The sequence below is a fragment of the Octopus sinensis genome, linkage group LG1 (assembly GCF_006345805.1).
Source record: "Octopus sinensis linkage group LG1, ASM634580v1, whole genome shotgun sequence".
In the NCBI taxonomy this organism is placed as follows: Eukaryota; Metazoa; Mollusca; class Cephalopoda; order Octopoda; family Octopodidae; genus Octopus; species Octopus sinensis.
The window spans coordinates 88,669,816-88,690,328 of NC_042997.1; the positions used below are offsets into that span (position 1 = coordinate 88,669,816).

The following is a 20,513-nucleotide window of genomic DNA, read 5'->3' on the forward strand; positions in this document are numbered from 1 at the left end:
AATTGAAGATATTCTTCTACCTACATTGCTGACTAAGTTGCTAAGGATAACTGGTGGATGGTTCGAATCTTTGCTAATATACGATAGCTTTTCATTGGGCTTACGGAAAGGTTTAAATCTATCCGATCTTACATTAAAATTTACGTCTAAAAAATCTACACTATTCAGGTTAGTATCTATCGTAATCCGTAAGCCCATCCTTTGAAAGAAAGCTATAAGGTCCTTCCTAAGTCTATCTGATTCATGGCCGTTTAGATTATGCGTGGCTATAAGGCCGTCATCCCTATATAGACCTGCATCTATAAATGGGAATTCTAATGCCAATGAATGGGACCAGTGGCCTTTGTTTACATAACTGGATTTATGCTCTTCTGAGTGATATCTGCCAATCTCATGAAACAATGTTTATTATATAAAGTGTTAATATTGATTATGATTCCTCATTCTACTGTATCTAGAGTTATGAAAACTGTTTAACTATATCTGAGATAAGAGTTAAGCATATAACTGTTTTAGTACATCCATACCCTTTGGTGACATGTACCTTGTGGTATATTTGATACATACATACATATATATATATATATACATGTATATGTATGTATATATATATATATATATATATATATATATATACATACATACATGTATATATTATATATATATATATATACATACATACATGTATATATATATATATATATATACATACATACATGTGTATATATATATATATATATATACATACATACATGTATATATATATATATATATATATATATATATATATATATATAATATATAACATGTATATATATGAGGTCTGATCAATAAGTATCCGGACTGTGGCTATAGTAACAAAGCTAAACCACGCAGTGTGAAGCCACATGGCACAGAGTGACCTTGAACCCAGCTGTGCATGCACACTAAGTTTTGACATTCTAGCTTATTCCGCTGTTTACAGCAGTGCTTGGAAGGAAGGTGTGTAGTGTGTAATCATCACATTGACCACAGGAGTGAAAGTTGTCATGGCGATACATGCTCAGAGGTCTATGCAAGTTGCAGAAAGTGTATGGAGAGGAGCGTATGAGTTGCATACAAGTGTACGATCAGTTCAGACATTTCCAAGATGGCCGAAAATATGTAGATAGTGATGAATATTCTGGGAGACCCACAACCAGCAGAACTGGGAAAAACATTACAGATGTGCATGCAGCTGTGAGGGGAAACTGTCGATTCACTATCCATGAGTTATCAGAGGACGTGCAGATTAGTTACAGTTAAGTTCAGTTGATTATCACTGAAGATTTGGGTATGAAACACGTGTTTGCCATGTTTGTGCCAAAACTGCTTTCAGTTGACCAAAAAGACACTCGGGTTTCAGTTGCACAAGATTTCCTTGATTGTGTTAAAATGATGAAAACTTTGCATAGGTCTCTGAGCAGGTATTGCTCAGCTTTTGGCAAAATTTGATGCAGATTCTCTGCTAACTTTCTCTGTCATGGTCAATGTGACAATCGCACACTACACGCCTTCCTTCCAAGCACTGCTGTAAACAGCAGAAGTGTGCTAGAATGTTAAAATTTTGTGTGCATGCACAGCAGAGTTCATGGTCAATGTGTGACAAGCTGCTTCACTCTCAATGCTTTAGCTTCCTTACTATAGCAACAGTCCGGATACTTATTGATCAGACCACGTATATATATATATATATATATATATATATATACTTTATAATTAGGGTTCAGCAAAGATTTGCTTCGCCACATACCGAAGTTTAGAAATAAACTTCGGTATGTGGCGAAATAAACTTTGGTTTTTGCCTGCGTGGATTGTTTTCAAGTACTTTGGTTTTTCTGGGAGCCCCTTTTAAAGTAGAAGGAATAGCTAAGATTTTTTGACTGCTATTTCTAAACTTCGGTATGTGGCGAAGCAAATCTTTGCTGAATCCTAATTATAAAGTATTACTTAAGCTTACCATGAAATGTTCTTTTTCATGCCAAATTCTACTTGGTGAAATTACTGATTACTTCTTGATTAATTAATTTTACCCTTTGTTATTATTGATAATGGAATTTTTCTCCCTGATAACAAACTACAGTTTCTCTCTGTAGCATCTTACTTGGCAACACGCTAATGGGCAGGGGAAGGTGATGAACTCTCATTCGTATTTTGAATTTGGCAGCACTAGCACTGAATATGATCTCTCTGATACCGTTAGGTAAAGAAATATTTTCCAGTGCCTTCGAATTTAATATTTAATAATCTATATTTGAGGAATCCCACACTGATGAGCCGAAAATGGTCGGGTAAAGTATAATTATCTATTCTTTATACCGATCTAATTCCAAAACGAGCGTACATGGGTAACCTAATATCGATTGATTTTCATTATTTTTCCCTTTTGCCTGCATGGATTGTTTTCAAGTACTTTGGTTTTTCTGGGAGCCCCTTTTAAAGTAGAAGGAATAGCTAAGATTTTTTGACTGCTATTTCTAAACTTCGGTACGTGGTGAAGCAAATCTTTGCTGAACCCTAATTATAAAGTATTACTTAAGCTTACCATGAAATGTTCTTTTTCATGCCGAATTCTACTTGGTGAAATTACTGATTACTTCTTAATTAATTAATTTTACCCTTTCTCCTTCCCTTCTTTCCTGAGCGTCAATAATACTTTAATTGTTCCACGTCCTGCGTTGCTGTGTTTTTTTCTTTTTTTTCTCTTTTTTTTCTGTGTTTCTTGTTTGGATTAACTATATATATATATATATATATATATATACATGCACACAAACACACATGCATACAAATAAGTATATTTGTATATTATCTCACCATTGACAGACAATAAGCATTTGGGTTGAAATCTGAACCTAATGCAATGGCCATTCCTGTATTTATCATTTTAACAACATCTGGTGGTTTCAGTCGTAGTATGTAAGCTGTAGTGGGTAAAATGACTCCAACAGAACCAGCTTTTGCCATCGCTTGCATACCTTCATCAGAAATTTCTTCAAGATGGCTTATGGCAAGAGCACCAAGCTGAGCTCCCATCTATAGAAGAAGAATCAAAATATTTGAAATCACACAATAATGTGTCCAATAAGGAAAATATCGAAATTATAAAAATATACAGAAGTTAGTTTAGGACAAAGCTAACATTATACATTTATGCACTTCTTTATAGAATCTCTGTAGATAAATACTTTTAAGTTCCCATAACTTAACAATTTAGCAAAAGAAATCAGTAGAACAAGTATCGGACTTAATTTGTTCAATTAAGGTGGTACCTCAGCATGGCCACAGCCCAATGACTGAAACAAACAAAAAAATAAAACATAACACACACACACACAGACATTTAATCAAGGTCAGATTAGTCTTTCATTACTCAAGCTTTCAATACAATAAGTACCTGTAATATACTGGTTTCAGTTACATTAATTAAGTATCACAACAAATGTTAATCTGAAGGGTATCAGTTAATAGAAAGCCCACTATTTTCCTTTATCTTATTCTAGAGTCTGTTTAAAAGTTTCCTTGGTAGTAGAAATGTGAAACACAAATCTGAAGCATTTATTGAATAAGTTACAATACAGTGAAGTTATCTAGATATGTTTCTCTAGCATACAAAACATTGTCCAAAGGCTTAAGTGTCTGATAAATATTTTCCTTAACTTTGCTTTTGAGTAATAATTATGGTAAATCAATTTTAAAATGTCCCTGACCTCAGCTCCTTTAAGTGGGTTAAGTTCATCTCCATGGAAATTAATTGCAAGTCCACATTTTTGACCAGCTTCTAAGATGGCTCTAGATTGGTTGATATCAAATACAAACTTTTCACAGAAGACATCAATGTTGTCAACATGTAGTTTCCCGGAATCCATTAGTTCTTTAACACGAACAAGTTGATTATTTATTACATCATATGTTGCTTCTTCAGCAGTTTTATCTCTAAAATAAAAAACAAAAATTATTTTTTTTAAATTTGATAAAAAATCTTTAACTTTACTATCATACAATCATTTTTCTGCACTGGCTTGTATAAGTTTTTCGACACTGAATATTTGCATTTGTTGGGACATTCATTATTACAGCAGCAAGTATGTTTTAATGTTAACCACTCAACTATGAAGCAGGAATGATACCTGTTTGTCAACTATACCTTAGTAAATACAGGGTGTTCAAAAGGTCTCTCCACTGTAAGTAATTTATTGCAAAATATTTATAAGATGGTATAAGACTACAAAAGAATATATTAGACTTTACAAGACTTTAAAAAACTTTATATGAGGTGTTGAAAGTGCTGTCCTTCATATTCAATACATAAGTTGACTCTTCTACACATGTTTTGAAATACATCTTGCAGAGTTAGGATGAAAAACAATTCACTGCAGAGAGATTTTTTGAACACCCTATATATTTGTTTTCATCATATAGTGTTAGAAATAATCTTTAAAATTTGAAAAGTCATTGATAGATGGTATCTGATAGGTGTAGTGACTAGTCATGCTATATATACATTTTTAAAATAGCAAAAATAACATAATTTTGTTTCTACAGTGTTGCCCCTGAGGGAAGAAACTTGTACATGACAATGTTTTGCTATTCTAACCATGGGGCATAGGTGAAATATGTTATTTTACAGTTATAAATATTTATTGGTTGGTAAACTAATAAAAATAGTTGGATTTTGTACTCTATACTTTATTATATTTTTTTCCATCTCTTTATTTTGGGGTTTTGGATCCCATCAGTATTGGGTTGATAAAATATAAAGGGTAAAGGGTAAAGACCCCCTTGAGATATAAATGACCATGGGATTGCACCTAGAAAGTAACCCTTGAGGCACAAGTTTGGGCAAGGTTGTTTATGAAAGATCAACAGTTGCCCATGCATACCAGCCTCCCCTCTCCATACCACTGATGTTATCCAAAGGAAAGTTAAAGGTTAATGCAGCTTGGCACCAGTGATGTTGCAACTCATTTCTACAGCTGAGTGAACTGGAACGATGTGAAATAAAGTGTCTTGCTCAATAACACAACTCAGTCCAGGAATTAAACTTAGTACCCCGAGGAAAAAATTAGCAAATTTGCATTTAAATACAGAAATATAAGTCATCAAATTGAATACCATAGTATATCTAATTCAACTTTGATTTACTTATATTAACAGACTATCATACCTTTGTTTGAAATGCCAATTGGAAAGACTGTCATAACTGCCATAGAACCAGTATTGTAGGAGAGAAGTGCAACTAATTCAATTAATTACAGTATGTCACTAGTACTTATTGTTTGGCTTCAAAAAAAGTTAAATTCAGCTCAAATAAGATTAAATGCAAAAAAAGGAGGAATTAAATTAAATGTTCTGGTATATCTTATTTGGTACCTTATTATTTCACCCAACATACTATTCTTCACCAGTGACAATATTGAAAAAATTAACATCACTGAAGGAAGTGATGTGACATTGCTGTTTTTGAGAATAGAGAAATCCTTGTTAGTAATAGTTAAATAATTGAAAGAATGTTTTAAAATATCTACCACATCATCTTAAGTTTTACCCAATAATTTAATTTTTCCAGAGCACCCAACAATTTACATTAAAAAAAGACCATAGAGGCTTTCAGATCTTTAGTGGTGTTGATTTAAAAATATATCAGCTAAGAAAAAGGTACACTTTTTTACTTTGGTACTGCATGAGCTCCACAAAAAGTGCTTGATATATCAATAGGGACCTCTTTCCTGGCTCTCTCTATCACTGTAAGCATCTTGACTTCGGTATTTGTGTTTAAACCATAGCCTGACTTGCACTCCACCAATGTCGTCCCAGCCTGTAACATCTGCCACAGTCTCTCCTTTAAACTTTCAAGTAGTTCATCTTCTGAAGCTTTCTGAGTATGCTCCACAGTGAAGTGGATGCCTCCACCAGCTTGGTGTACTTCCATGTAACTAGCACCAGACAACTAAAAAGGAAAGTACCACATTACCACATGAAAAAAAAAATGTAAATCAATATTTTAGTTTCATAATCAAGAGTCTGTTAGTCATTTGTTTGGGCTTTTAATGTCTCTAGAACTGTTTTGGCAATTGGTTACAGATTGTGGTTTTAAATCAATAAAAAAATCAATTAAAAAAAACACCAGTTGTAAGTATTTAGATAAACAGGTGCATTGCATCAGTAAGTATATTACCCAGAACAGAACATCTGCTATTGATTTCAACTCAAGATCAATGGTTGTTTAACACTTTAATTACATTGTCATTGCTTTTAACAAATGTGGGTATTTACAGGGTGGGTACTAAAAAGTTCCTGGCTTTAAGGGTATCATGAAAAGCCTAGTTGGAGGCCCATCCTTCTGAGTTCTCTTACAGGGCTTAGAAAAACTGAAGGACCACTGCAATAAGTGTGTGAATCTGAGAGGAGAATATGTTGAATAAAATCATAATTAATCACCCTGTATTTTCTTTTACCCAAAGCCAGGAACTTTTCAGCATTCCCTCAAACATATGAATATACTTCCTCCCTGCCCGTCTGTCCAAACATATAAATAGTGCATTATATAGATCTTCACAACAATCTCTAGTTCACCACATAAACAGTATATCAGACAGAAATTTAGTTCATGTTTCTGGATTACCTATGTGAACTGTTCAAATAATTTTTTCAAACTTTTATCTCTAATCTACCTATGTTAACTGTTTCTGAGAGGATAGCTTACTTCTAATGCCTCATGTTTAAATATTCAGACAATTTTTTACATTCTTATTGTAATTTATCTAGGTTATTTCCAAATTGCAGTTTGTCCATGTTATCTGTTTATCAAATTGTTATTTAAGTCCTATATCTAATCCTCCAATATTAACAGTATGTTTAGTTTTCACGTGAAGATATTAAATGTTAAGAATGAAAAGAGTTCTGTTGAAGTATATTTTAACTGTTACCTTCATAGCAAATTCATGAACCCTGTCCCCAGCCCACACTGGGTGTGTGTGCGCATCTACAAAACCTAAAAGAAAAGAAACAAGCATATGATAAAGCAAGAATCATTTCCCCCTAAAATAATAAATTGATAAATGAATAAATACTTTAATTAAAAATAATATTTTTAATCCTTTTGGAGCTGATAAAATAGAGTACCAATTAAGTATTGGAGTTGATGTAATCAATTCCACTTACTGAAAAATTGCTGGCCTTACACAAAATAGGTGGCATTTCTTTCCGTTTTTTGTTCTGAGTTTAAATCTTGTCAGCTTTGCCTTTCATCCTTTTGGGGTCATTAAAATAAGAGACCTTCAAGCTGTGGGATTGACACAACTGATTTACTCCTCTAAAAATTGCTGGCCTTGTTCCATAATTTGAAACTGTTATTATTATCAAGGCAGTAAGCTGGCAGAATCATTAGCATGCTGGACAAAATGCTTAGTGCCATTTCATCTTACTTTACATTCTAACTTCAAATTCCACTGTGGTCAACCTTGCCTTTCATCATTTCAGGGTGTTGATCAAATATATATCAGCTGAGCTCTGGGGTCAATGTAATCAACTTAACCCCTCCCCACCAATTTTAGGCCTTGTGTCTATAGTAGAAAAGATTATTATTATTATTATTATTATTATTGTTATTATTATTATTATTATTATCATTATGATTATTATTAAGGTGGTGAGCTGGCAAAAGTATTAGCATGCCAGGTGAAATGCTTAGCAGTATTTCATCTTTCTTTATGCTCTGAGTTCAAATTCTGCTGAGGTTGACTTTGCCTTTCATCCTTTCAGAGTCAATAAAATAAGTACCAGTTGCGTACTGGAGTTGATCTAATCATCTGACCCCGCCCCCAAAATTTCAGGCCTTGTGCCTTAATGTAACATCTTGGAAAAGTTATTGCCTACATTGATATGCATGGTGTAAAATGTGTCATGATGCATTAAAACAATTTGAGTTGAAAAACCAGAACAACAGACACATTTGTCCAATCCCAGGCAAAATCAAAAGCATCAGTGTCCCCATTGTGACTTCATAGTAAAATCTATTCTTGGACTCAAATTACATACACACATCCATCACAAATAGATGCAGCTTCTTTATTTTTAAACCTTTTTTTCTAAAATCCTTTCCTTCAAACACTCATATTCCCAAATCGAATTATTATAATCATTATTGCTCTATAAGGATAGTGGATTGGCAGATTCGTTAGAGCATTGAGAAAAATACTTTGTGGAATTTGTTCTGGTCCTTTACATTCCGAGATCAAATTTTTCGCATGTAAATAATAATAATAAAATTATTGTGTACAGTACTCAGGTGCACTACAACTCATCAAAGATGCATGTACAGTACATAGAATTATGTTCAAAATCTCTCGTGGAGGCGCCATCCAACTAAAATGCAAATATATGGGAAATTACCACCTGTGTCATCTCTTGTGAAAGGTAGGAGAGTCCAGTTTGCTGGACATTGTTGTAGAGCTGAAAAAGAAGTAATTTCTACTCTTCTCCTCTGGAAGCCATCTACTCGCAACACCAGAGGGCGCACACTCTCCTACCCTGATGTAATCTCCAGGGATACAGGCATCCAGCAACAGGACCTCCGTAATGCTATGATGGACCGTGAAGTCTGGCGCAACATGGTAAATTCCATTGTCTCGACCACGGTCGAACAATGATGATGATTATGTTCAAAAGTCAGGAAAGTAAACAGTATATGAGTCATGATATAAAGGGTTGGCCAAAAGTCACCTGACAGTAAACCAAAACCATTTAATTCCAAGATTAAAACAAAAAATTATTTTATATGAGACTAATAAATAGACAAATGCTGAAAAAAAAAAACAGTGATTTAACTCACAGTATTCAATTATTAAACATTCATTGTTGGAATGAATAAATAAAATTAAATATTAAGTATTTATAGAATTTTGATTTACTGTTGGGTGACTTTTGGCCAACCCTCTACATGTGTGCATACATATGGAGGTGGAGATATCAAGTGTAGTGTTGGCAAATTTCAGGAAGCATGGAGGTCTTAAAGGATGCAGTGTCTCAGCAACTAACAACTGATGCTGGTACTTTGTTTCATGCTTCAGCAACTCTGAATGTGAAAAAATGTTTCCAAAAGACATGGGAGCTGTGCTGTTTCCTGACTTTGTAGGAAGCCTACACATGGAATTTAAAAAGGTACTCAAGCTGGTTGTTGGCACGATGGTTAATAATATTGTGGCTATTTACCAAGTCAGTTGCCAGACATTGGAGCTTCAATGTATCTATGCCCAGGGAAGCAAGGCATTCAGAGTATGGTAGATGCCTGATGGAGGATATTCACTTAGTTGCATATCTCTGAACAGTTTCCAGGAGGTCAATGTCCTGAACATGATAGAAATTCCAGATCAGTGATGCAAATTCCAAGTGTGGCCACACCATAGCCATATACAGCCTTAAATAGATAGCTGGAGAGCGGCTGACAAAGGTCATGCTGAGTAATGCCAAGACACCCTTGGCCTTCTTGACAATTTTAGAGATGTGCTTTGTCCAGCATAAATCACTGCTGACAGTAATGCTCAAGTCATGTTCACAAGATTTCTTGATATTAGTGTTGTGAAGAGAGTATGTGAACACTGGGTTTTTCCTCCCAAAATGCATAGCGGTACACTTGTCCACAGCCAGCTTGAGTTACCGGTCCATGATCTATTGTTGCATTGTGTTCAGGTCCAATTGGCGGAAAGATCTATAGTGTTCAGGACCTGACCTTTTTATCTCAGGGTACAGCTTGATGTCATCTGCTTGTTTCAGCACTGTGACATTCTTTAAGTTGGCATCTATGTCATTAATGTATGCAACAAACAAAAGGGGACCAAGAACAGAACTCTGCAGGACACCAGATGACATCTCATAGAGTGAAAAATGCTGTCTTAAAACCGTGACCACCTCATTTCGGCTGAGAATGAAGGACTTCAATCAGTTAAAAAGATCATCTTTCATACCCATTGCAGAGAGTTTTGCTATAAGTCTTTTGTGTGACACAGAATTAAAAGCTTTAGCAAAGTCAAGGTAAACAACATCCACCCATGAGTCACTATCAGTGACCCAAGTGATGTCTTCAAGAAACTCAGTAAGTCGATCACAACAGCTGGAGTTAGGGATAAATCCAAATTGCATGTGCTGGGTAAGGCTGTGAGAATTCTAGAAGTTCCAGAGTGTTTCTCTGACACAAAATTCAATAAGTTTGGCAATGCAGCTAGTAAGACTGACTGGACGATAGTTGACAGGCAACATGCGGTCACCCTTTTCAAACAAAGAAATGACACTGGCAGTTTTCCACTGCTCTAGTGTAGCAGCATCATTATGACAGAACTGAAAGAAGAGCGAAAACTGGTGCAGAAGAAAGTACCCACCACATTTGAGAAGCAGATATGTAACACCATCAAGACCAGGAGAAGCATAGTTGCGCTTATTCTTAAGGTGACGTCGCAACATTGCAGGTGCAAATTCCACAGTTATTATGGAATTTGGTGTCAGAGGTGGTGGAAATAGTACGTTTTGGTTTTTGATAGTCAAAATGCCTGCATAGCATTCAGCAATGACTTCTGCACATTCTTTGGGATTGTCAGTAATCTAGCTTGTGTAGGAATTGCGAAGAGGACCAACTGGAGAGTGAGGTCTCTGCTTTGAATGTACATATTTCTAGAACACCTTATTGTCAGTGTTGGTTGCTATGCACTGCTCAAATTCAAGCACATGAAAATGGTTGGATGATTTATTGTACTTCTTCCTATCTATATAAGTGATTTATGCAGGTTGTATTCCTGTTCAGCATTACAATGTTCTTTCCTGCTACGTCTGACTATAATATTGTTATGATGTATTATTTTTATGGGGCTACATGTTTAAATGCCTTTTTTTATGTTTAGCACAGTTAAATGTATATAAGTTGTTTCCAAAAGGCTATTTAATTAAATAAAGTATTGTGTCTAAGATTACTTCATTAGTTATACTTATTTACTTTATATTTTAAACAAACAAAACTATAAAAGGAAATTATTGATATTATTGATGTCTTAAATTTAGAAGAGTTCTAAATAGGATATCTATAAGGTGTCCAATTGTTCGGTCAAATACAATTTTTACCTGCAATATTCCTTATGGATGATTTAAAAGGACAAGTTCCAAAATATTTATACAGTTAAAATATCTTTTATTTCTTGTTAATAAAAAAATTATCATTTTATAATTTACATATCACAGTAAGGCAAGTAGACAGGTAATAAAAAAAACTATATTATTTGGCATTTAAATATGTCTAGTATTAAATCTACAAGAGTGTAGATTATTTAATTTACTCTAGCTAGTTTGTTGTCTTTAACTAGTTGAAAGGAAGGATTTTAGCATGACATAAGGCCCTTTGTTAAATGCCTAAGCAACATTTATGAAATATCAAAATAGATGTTTCTCACTTATAGCATAAAGGATGAAAATGAGTGATTAAGTAACAATGATTTACGTAGCATCTTGAAATCACTAAAAACCCCTTAAAATTTTGGGTTTTTATATCCTTCTACCAAAGGTTCTTTGAGTTTCTAGAAGTGTCTTGAATCTTAATTTTTGGAACAAAAACGGATAAAACGTTTTTATCTATATGTTAAACTGACCAATGATGCTAGACTTTCTAACATTATTTCATTGATCCAACTCAATTTGTGCCAAAGGAATATTTTATTGTGCTAACAAACTAATCTGCCTGAAGTTATGAATAAATGTCTTTATTACTGTATCACTATATATAGTCTGCTGCCAGAAATTGAGAAATTTTGACATATAACAGTACATTTGCACAACAAAATAAAAGTTTATATGAAATGTCCAATGTTTCTTCATATATATATATATATATATATATATATATATATATATATATATATGTATACATACATACACATATATATACATACTTTTGTTTCACAATGTTTTGCTATTCTCTTTTTTAGAACATACATTTATATGTATATACAGAATGCAAAATTTTTTTTCTTTTAAATATACATTTGTATATGCACAACGACAAAAAAATTTTAAAGATAGATTTGTATGTATATGAACAATGAAAACTTTTTTTTAAATATACATTTGTATGTATGCACAATGACAAAAAATTATTTAAATATACATTTATATGTATATGCACAATGACAAAAATTATTTAAATATACATTTGTATGTATATGCACAATTACATGTTTACTCGGAACACTATTCTTTGGTGCAAAATTAATCAGGCTCACTCAACCCAAAGGAGAGCTGTGTCCCATTGTGGTCAGCTGCACCCTTCACCATCTCACTGCAAAGGTGTACTTACAATCAGTCTCTAGCTTATTGAAGGAAGAATTTTCCCCAACCCAGCTAGGAGTGGGCACCAAACTGGGATGTGAAGCTGCTGTCCAAGCTACCAGAGCCTATGTCAACTTGCCCTCCTTGTCACTCAACGTCATCCTCAAACTTGACCTTAAGAATGCCTTCAGTTTCATCAGCTGTGATGTTGTCCTCAGCTCAGTAAGAGAGAACATTCCACAACTCTACTGCCTTGCATGGCAGGCTTATCGGGAGCCCTTCTATATCTCTTTTGGCGACCAAATCATCACCTCCATGTTAGGAGTCCAACAGAGTAACCTACTTGAGCCCGCTCTGTTTGTACTGAGCATTGATGACATCACCAAAACGAGCGTTGAGGTAGACCTCAATGTCTGGTATCTCAACAATGCTTGTTTGGGGGGACCTCCGTACAGGGCTCTTGCCATTGCTAACATGATGGTTGAGGAGCTTGGTTGCTGAGGTCTCCAAGTAAACAGCTCCAAATGTGAGCTCTGGATCCTCAACCACCTGGCTTCACAACATCAACCAACTATTGACCTTTATATATATATATATATATATAGAAAGAGAGAGAGAGAGACATTCAACATTTCAAATAATTTTTTTCTTTTGTTTTCAACTGGACATATTGTTGTAAATAGACTCTGTCAAACAAATTTTTTTTGTCTTTCAATGAAAAAACTTTTTTCTCTCTCTTTCTTTGAAATGTTATGAAGAAATATAACGCAAATGTATTGTTATATGTTGAAATTTCTCAATTTTTGGCAGCAGACTGTATGTAGTAACATCATAATAAAGACATCTATTCATAAATTCAGGCAGATTATTTGTTAGCATGGCAATGAAGCCTCAGCATGCTATTGCTATGGTGGTAAGCTGAGCTGTAGTTGGATCACCATTTTAGCTCATGGTTCCATGTTAGAACCATTTGTCCATTTAATTTCAGGGTCACCAGTGCAACTTGATAACTGGGATATGAATATTTTGCCTATTTAGTCGGGCTGTATGGTTACATGCATATACTGTGGTTGGCTAAGAATTGAGTAGCTTCATATTTGTGTGTTGTGAAGCTGGAAAATTCTATATTCACTGTAGACAAATGACTTCTTTTCACCCAGGACCAAACAATAACTAAGGAACCTGTCATCTCAGGAACCCCTGATACTTCTGCACAGATTGTCCAGTACCTCTTTATTTATAGCCACGTTTTATTTTACTTTTTTCATCTATGTTTTTCTTGATCAAGAAATTTGTTATTTTACCAGCTTCTTTTGAAGTAGTGGGAATACTGCTTTTGTGCTTTGCCGTTTCTAAGTATCGCTTGATGTCAGACTTCCTGCCATGTTCAGTACTGAAAGTGCAATTACATACACCACAGTTTTGTTCAAAACAGCTTCTGCCTTGTTTTAAAAATGTCCATTCGCTGGAATATTCAACACAAAATTTACACTTATGTTTTGACATCTTGGGATGGATGGATTAGTTTTTAAGTTAGAAAAAAAAAGGGGAGGCGGGGCAAGTAGTAACAACACACTTTGTTGACAGTATCATGTTGCAAACACGTCAGTTTTGTGTAAACTTCTAGCAACACTAGTTTCCTCGTTACATTTAGTTTATTTTTATCAAGAGAATATGAAAAAAGAAAGCATAGGGATCTTTTCGGGTTGAACGGCAGTTTTTTCTAGCAGTGTCATATGAAATTGTCACCCATAATTATGACCCTAGTATCGATCTATTGCATTTCAATCTGTTTTAGGGTTAGGGTTAGGATTAGGGGTGGGGGGAAGGGTTTATTTTCTTCTTCACAAATGTAAATAAACCCAATCTGTTTCTTAAACGAGGGACATATTCATACGGCACAGAATGTTTTTAACCTCAATGGACGTAATTGATTGGTTGAAATTGCAGAAATTGAAGAAAAAAAACAACAAATATCTTACAAACTATAGAATTTTCTCAATAAAGCCAAGAGAAAAAGATGTTTTATAAATACATTCTACCAGAATACGAGGTTTAAAATTTTTTAGTTACCTAGAAATTATGTTAAAAACTGTCGTTCAAACCGAAAAGATCCAAGCATAGTTACTTATAAGAACCGTAAGACGGTAGTAAAAAAAATATTTTTTGTACAAGATTTGAAAATGAACTTAATACCGGACATTTGGGGTGTCCCTGAAAGATCAGCATGGGACAGGGGACAAAATTATCAAATATAGGACACGTCCCGTATGTAAGGACCGTCTGGCAACCCAAACCTCGATCTAAACACGGTATGTAAAGTCGTAACTAAATACTGTGGGAACATTTTATCAGTTGCTGAGAGATTTAAGCAGTGAATGTAAAGAATTGTAACTAAACAGTTATAAATTATTCAGCCATACTTTAACGTTTCTGTGACACATCATTCTATAAATGTACATGGTGGCGAGTATAACTTTAATTTTAAGCGCTATCAAGTACAGCCATAGCACCAGTACCATGGGAGATAATTCTGTAAATTATTTCTCATGAATTGCTTACCTTACGTGCACTTTCGGTTACTTTGTATCTTTTTTATCATCTGACTTTCAAGTCTAAATTTTAGCATTAGACTTTTACGCTACATTACACATAATTTCAGAGATCACGAGCAAAGCCTTCACTCTCTATATCTTTTGGTTTAGAGTAAATTACACTTGACAGTAAGTATTCAAACAACTGATAAGTTCATAAAGAGGAATAGTCAAAAATATTTAGAACTTAAGAAATCAACAGCAACAGTAGCAAAAAGAACAACATACTTCTGGTATCTGAGGATAAATAAAAAAAAAAAAAAGAGAGACTGTACCACGCTTAATAATACAATTTAGTGTCGCTGGCAGGATTTACTAAGATCTTCACTGTCTAAAATTGTATTTAAATATGTAGGAACAGTTTTGAAATTTTAATTTCATATTCACCTGGCAAAATACACATTCCTTTGGCATCTATTACCTTCTTGAATTGAGAAACAGGATACTTGAGTAGAATTTCTTTGGTGTCACCTATTTCTAATATATTTCCAATTCTGAAAACAAAGAAGAAAAGAAAAAGAAGCTTTTAAATAAAAAAAAATATATTGTGGCAGTTACGGAATATGTCCCTCATCCTATTTGTAACTGGTGTGAGTTCTATGTACCTTCCTGGATATAATAATAATAATGAAATTATTGTATACAGTGCTCAGGTGCACCACAACTTGTCAGAAAATGCATATAAAGTACATGCAGTAATGTAAAAATGTCTGGAAAGTGAACAATGTATGAGTCAGATACATGCTTGTGTGTGTATGGAGGGGAGAAAATCAGGTGTAGTGTTGGCGAATCTCAGAAAGCATGGAAGTTTTGAAGGATGCAGTGCTCCGACAAATAACAACTGATATAGAACCACTTATGTAATTATGTGTTACCTACATGTTATAACTTAGTTTCCCCAATCATATTCTTTTTAATTGAATATCATGTATCAAATGGAGATGTGGTTTTGTTTTATAAAATTAAATCTTAAATGAAAATTGATTATCTTGAGTTGATTAAGTAAAAGGATAGATAGTGCAACAATATTTATATTTTCCATTGATGAATTTGCAACCTGTTCAGTTTTAGGTTTCAATTGCTGACATGTGTGTTATTGTATTGGTGATGCACTGTGAGATGAAATAAAGACTAACATTTTGAGCAAGCCCTTTCATTTTATGTTTCTTCTACAAATATGTTCAATTTGAAATGATAGTCTTTAATTCAGTTCACATCAAAGCACAAACAAAAATATAAAAATCTATACCAGGTCTCACAACTCTGCACTCTATCTGAAAATAATTCACACAATGCCCTTGCCAGCATGGAAAATTGACATTAAATAATGATAATAGTGATAGTGATGATGATGATGAGCAAGTAGAACAACCATGCGAAAGGAGGGGTGACGAATGAATGACTCCTTTAATACACTGCATGGTCGCTTACAATAAAAGCAAAACAGATAAATGAGTATGAGTGTCAGAAGGAAAAGAAAGATGATACAACCATTAGAATGTTTAAAAGAAAGATTTTATTTAGGTGTTAACATGTGTGTCTGTGCATGCGACATAAGTACACATATAATAATAGACAAGCAGTCATGCATACATAATGTGTATGTGTGTACAAACAAGGGTGTATGCGTGTGCGATAAAATAGAGAGCATAGAAAGAGTCTATAACAGGACACTAGAAGTTCATACACAATGAAGATAAATACCAGTTCGTAATAAGGTACACAATAGTTGAAGTGCTGTAACAAGAAGTTGTGGCTACACTGCAGAACCGATCGAGGCACATGTCATGCAGGAAGCTGTGGATACTATGCAGGGCCGGTTACTTGATACAGGAAGATCTTGCAGGTTGTATTTGCTGTTAGCCATGGTGAAGTAATTCACAAATAGTGTGGAGATAGAACCTGGGTGAATGTTGCTGTGTACGTAGAGCTGTTGGCATCGTTAAGAAGACAGAGGCGATGGAGATGGAGGTCCAGAATGCTGCTGGACAAAGTTGAGTTTCTATGTGAGCTGCTGGTGTTGTCTGTCACTGGAACTGGCTGTGTGATCTGTGGTCAGTGGTTAGACCTTAGAAGGTCTAGAACCAAAGACAAAATACGATTTTGTAACTAGCTTTTTATAGGGACCAGGAGGCTCCAACAGAGATTTAGAAGACTGTGTCATGGGACCTTATCAGAAGGCTGCAATTGGTTGGGTTGCACATTGGTGCATAACAGAGCAAGAGACAAATTGCGCCAATACAAACCAATCAGAGTAGTGGACACAACAGGGCCCAAATGGCCGAAGGCTAGCTGTTTTCTGCTACGTCCGTATTTATGTTATATATGAGAGAGAGAGAGAGAGAATTTCACTCAGCGTACGCTACAAGCACATACTTTACACAACTACCATCAAATAACTCAACATACTCTCTTATGTAATCAATACTATGATACAACACATCCTGCACACCAGTAATAACTTACACAGCTTGTGTTCTATACAATTTTGAACCAATAATATAACACGATCCACACAGAACATACTGTACACAATCAAAGCCTAACACTAAAATGTATCACATAACCCACAACACATGCCAAATACAAGCAGTGCCAACTAAACCACATATATGTCATCTATTCTTATTTCTTTACTGCCCACAAGAGGCTACACACAGAGGGGAAAAACAAGAACAGACAAACGGATTAAGTCAATTACATCGACTCCAGTGTGTAACTGGTACTTATTTAATCGACCCCGAAAGGATGAAAGGCAAAGTCGACCTCGGCAGAATTTGAACTCAGAACGTAAAGACAGACGAAATACCGCTAAGCATTTCGCCCGCCGTGCTAGTGATACTGCCAGCTCACCGCCTCTCATCTATTCTACACAACAAAGTAACACAAGAGTCACCAGAACAGCCTCACAACAAATCTAGACGTAGCATACAGATACAATCCTATACCTACAAGAGATAATGCTACACATACTTCAGGTACTTAGTTTCATAGAAGTTTGCATAAAACTGTTGAAAACATGACAGAAGAATTAAGGGAAGGGGACAGTCGATTATACTCAGCCCAGCACTTAACTGATACTTCATTTTATTGACTGAAAAAGGAGGGAAGTTAGAGTTGACCTTGGTAGGATTTGAACTAAAATAACAGAAGGGTGTGACGTAATACTGCGAAGCATTCTTACCCTATGCTCTAATGATTCTAACAATCCCCTATGATCAATAATAATGATGGTGATGGTGATGGTGATGATGATGTGGAAACAATGAACATGTTTTTACAGGAGATAATCAAAGAATGTAACATTGTAATACTTCATGTAAAGTAAATATAACAAATGAAAAAACCTTCAAGAATCCATAAAAATTCCTAGTTCACCACCAAAATTTCATCATCTGTTCCTTTGTCATTACCAACTTTTTCTGCAAGTTTCATCAAATACCATTCACTACTTTTTGAGTTATTTTGTACACAGACAGACAAACAAACCAACACTGCTGAAAACATAACCTCCTTCCTTGGCGGAGATAACAATGTCAAAATACATTTAAATGTCCATAATAGCAAACACTATATTCAATAAGTCTTGGCCTCTCTCGCTGGAATAAGTACCAGAATTTGAGTTAATGAGGCATCCACAACATGGTCACTAGATCTAAGAGAAATAGCAATGATATCTCTTTTAAATTACAAACTATTCTCTTTTTTATTGTCATCGTAACACCACACTATCATCTTATAATCAAATTATTTTTAAAACAAACTTCTGATTTACTTATGCTTTGACTGACATTCTATAGAACAATACTCTGCAAAACAAAAGATATGGCACCCTAGTCATAACACCAACTTGAACTTCTAACTTGTTGTCTCTTGAGGTTTCTGGGTGAAACTTGGAGTCAACTTGTACAAACACAAAGCAAAAGCCAAACAAATAATGATAATAATAATAATAATCTATATAAAAATCTGCTTGTTCGTTTGCTCATTATACTTTAGTTAGTAAGAGAGGTGGAGAGTGAGTGAGTGAGAGGTGGAATAACAGTGTGTCTGTGTGTTTGTGTGAGTGTGTGTGTGTGTGTGTGAGAGAGAGAGAGAGAGAGAGAGAGAAGAATGAAGAAATAAGAGAGGAAGAAGTAGAGAAAGGCGATTAATATTAACACACTTAGGCCAAATGTGTCATGTGGTCAGCTGAAGGCAGAGGTGAAGAATGAGAGAAAAAACTAGTGAGAGAAAAAGAGGGTGAGAGAAGTGTTAACAACATATGGTGGGGTTGAGAAGGAATACTTATTACCTACATTATCACATGTGTCCTTTCCTTTTTTTAAAAAAGAGAATTGTTTGTAATTCAAAAGAGATTTGGTTGTTATCTCTCTTAGATCTAGCGACCATGTGGTGGATGCCTCATTAACTCTAATTCTGCTACTTATTCCAGTGAGAGAGGCCAAGACTTATTAAATATAGGGTTCTATTCAAAGAGACAACAAAAATAAACTATATATGGTGCCTACAGTGAGATGCAAACTTAAAATATTTTATCCACTCAATCATATTCTTCAGTAGAACTTAAACAGGAAAATAAATGTAAGAGCTGGGTGGAGAGTAGCTACAAATATATATATACATACCTATCAACTACAAGGCTAAGGCTGTCATTGTCTTTAGCATTTAACACTTGCAACTCATTCATCTCCTTTCCAGCAAGTACATTTTTGCCAGTGTTGCACACAGTAACAATTTGTTGTGCTGAACGCACCAGTAAACGATATTTCTTCTCACTGGACATAACTATTCCTTTTGCAAATGTTTTAAGAAATGAAATGATATGTAATGATAGAAAACAATGCTATGCTACAATTAATTAATTACAGTTCTGTGTGTGAACTTATGAACAGATATTAATTACAAATATCATTCAAATCATAGTTTAACTTTAATTCGAGACTATCACTAAACTTCAGTGACACTATCTGCATTTTAAATTTACTTGGGTGTGAGGACTAAATGAGAAGACAGTCATGACTGATCATTAATTAAGAAATAATATCAGATTGAGAGAAAACAAGAAATAAATCATGGAAAAATTACTTTGTGCTAGATACAGTGAGTCTGAATACAAATTTTTGGATTATCTATCTACGTTATAATTTACTGGTAATTAATAAGTAGGTTACTTTGAGCAAAATTAGTGCAGGCTCATCCTTATTCATAAAACAACCCATTGAAATGAGGATAAAATTTAAAAAAACATAAAACTTAATTCTCTCGGGTAAAAGTTGATGATTTATTGCTCATTTTACATTTATACAACAAACAATAAAAAACATATAATATTTGCTTCTTTCCAAACTGATTTTAGCCTATTTCCCTTCTTACTTAAAATTTTGCTTAATTGTGTTGCTCTTTATTAGCCTAATTCTGTTGCTTTTTGTTTTGTTGGAAAATAAAACCTGAATTGAAATTCCTCATGCTTGTAAGAACAATATGAGTACTGAAACACGGTGTGCTGATCACAGTAAATAAGGTCAGTTGAAATATATGTGATACAGGTTGTTGGTTTAACTATCAACCATAGAAGGGTTTGTTGAAACCAAC

The 20,513-nt window shown here is 34.4% G+C and overlaps 1 protein-coding gene across 1 annotated transcript in view; it reads right to left on the minus strand.

Moving 5' to 3' along the window:
- Positions 1 to 19,814, minus strand: part of LOC115212362 (probable imidazolonepropionase) — a 27,515-nt gene extending 7,701 nt beyond the window's left edge. Inside the window, exons 1-6 of the mRNA XM_029781239.2 lie at positions 19,547 to 19,814; positions 15,306 to 15,412; positions 6,948 to 7,012; positions 5,691 to 5,968; positions 3,729 to 3,954; positions 2,836 to 3,054 (exon numbers count right to left, since the gene is read on the minus strand). Of these exons, the coding sequence (XP_029637099.1) occupies positions 2,836 to 3,054; positions 3,729 to 3,954; positions 5,691 to 5,968; positions 6,948 to 7,012; positions 15,306 to 15,412; positions 19,547 to 19,704 (1,053 nt within the window). The 5' untranslated portion in view covers positions 19,705 to 19,814. The remainder of the gene's footprint in view (positions 1 to 2,835; positions 3,055 to 3,728; positions 3,955 to 5,690; positions 5,969 to 6,947; positions 7,013 to 15,305; positions 15,413 to 19,546) is intronic.
- Between the last annotated feature and the right edge of the window lie 699 nt (positions 19,815 to 20,513).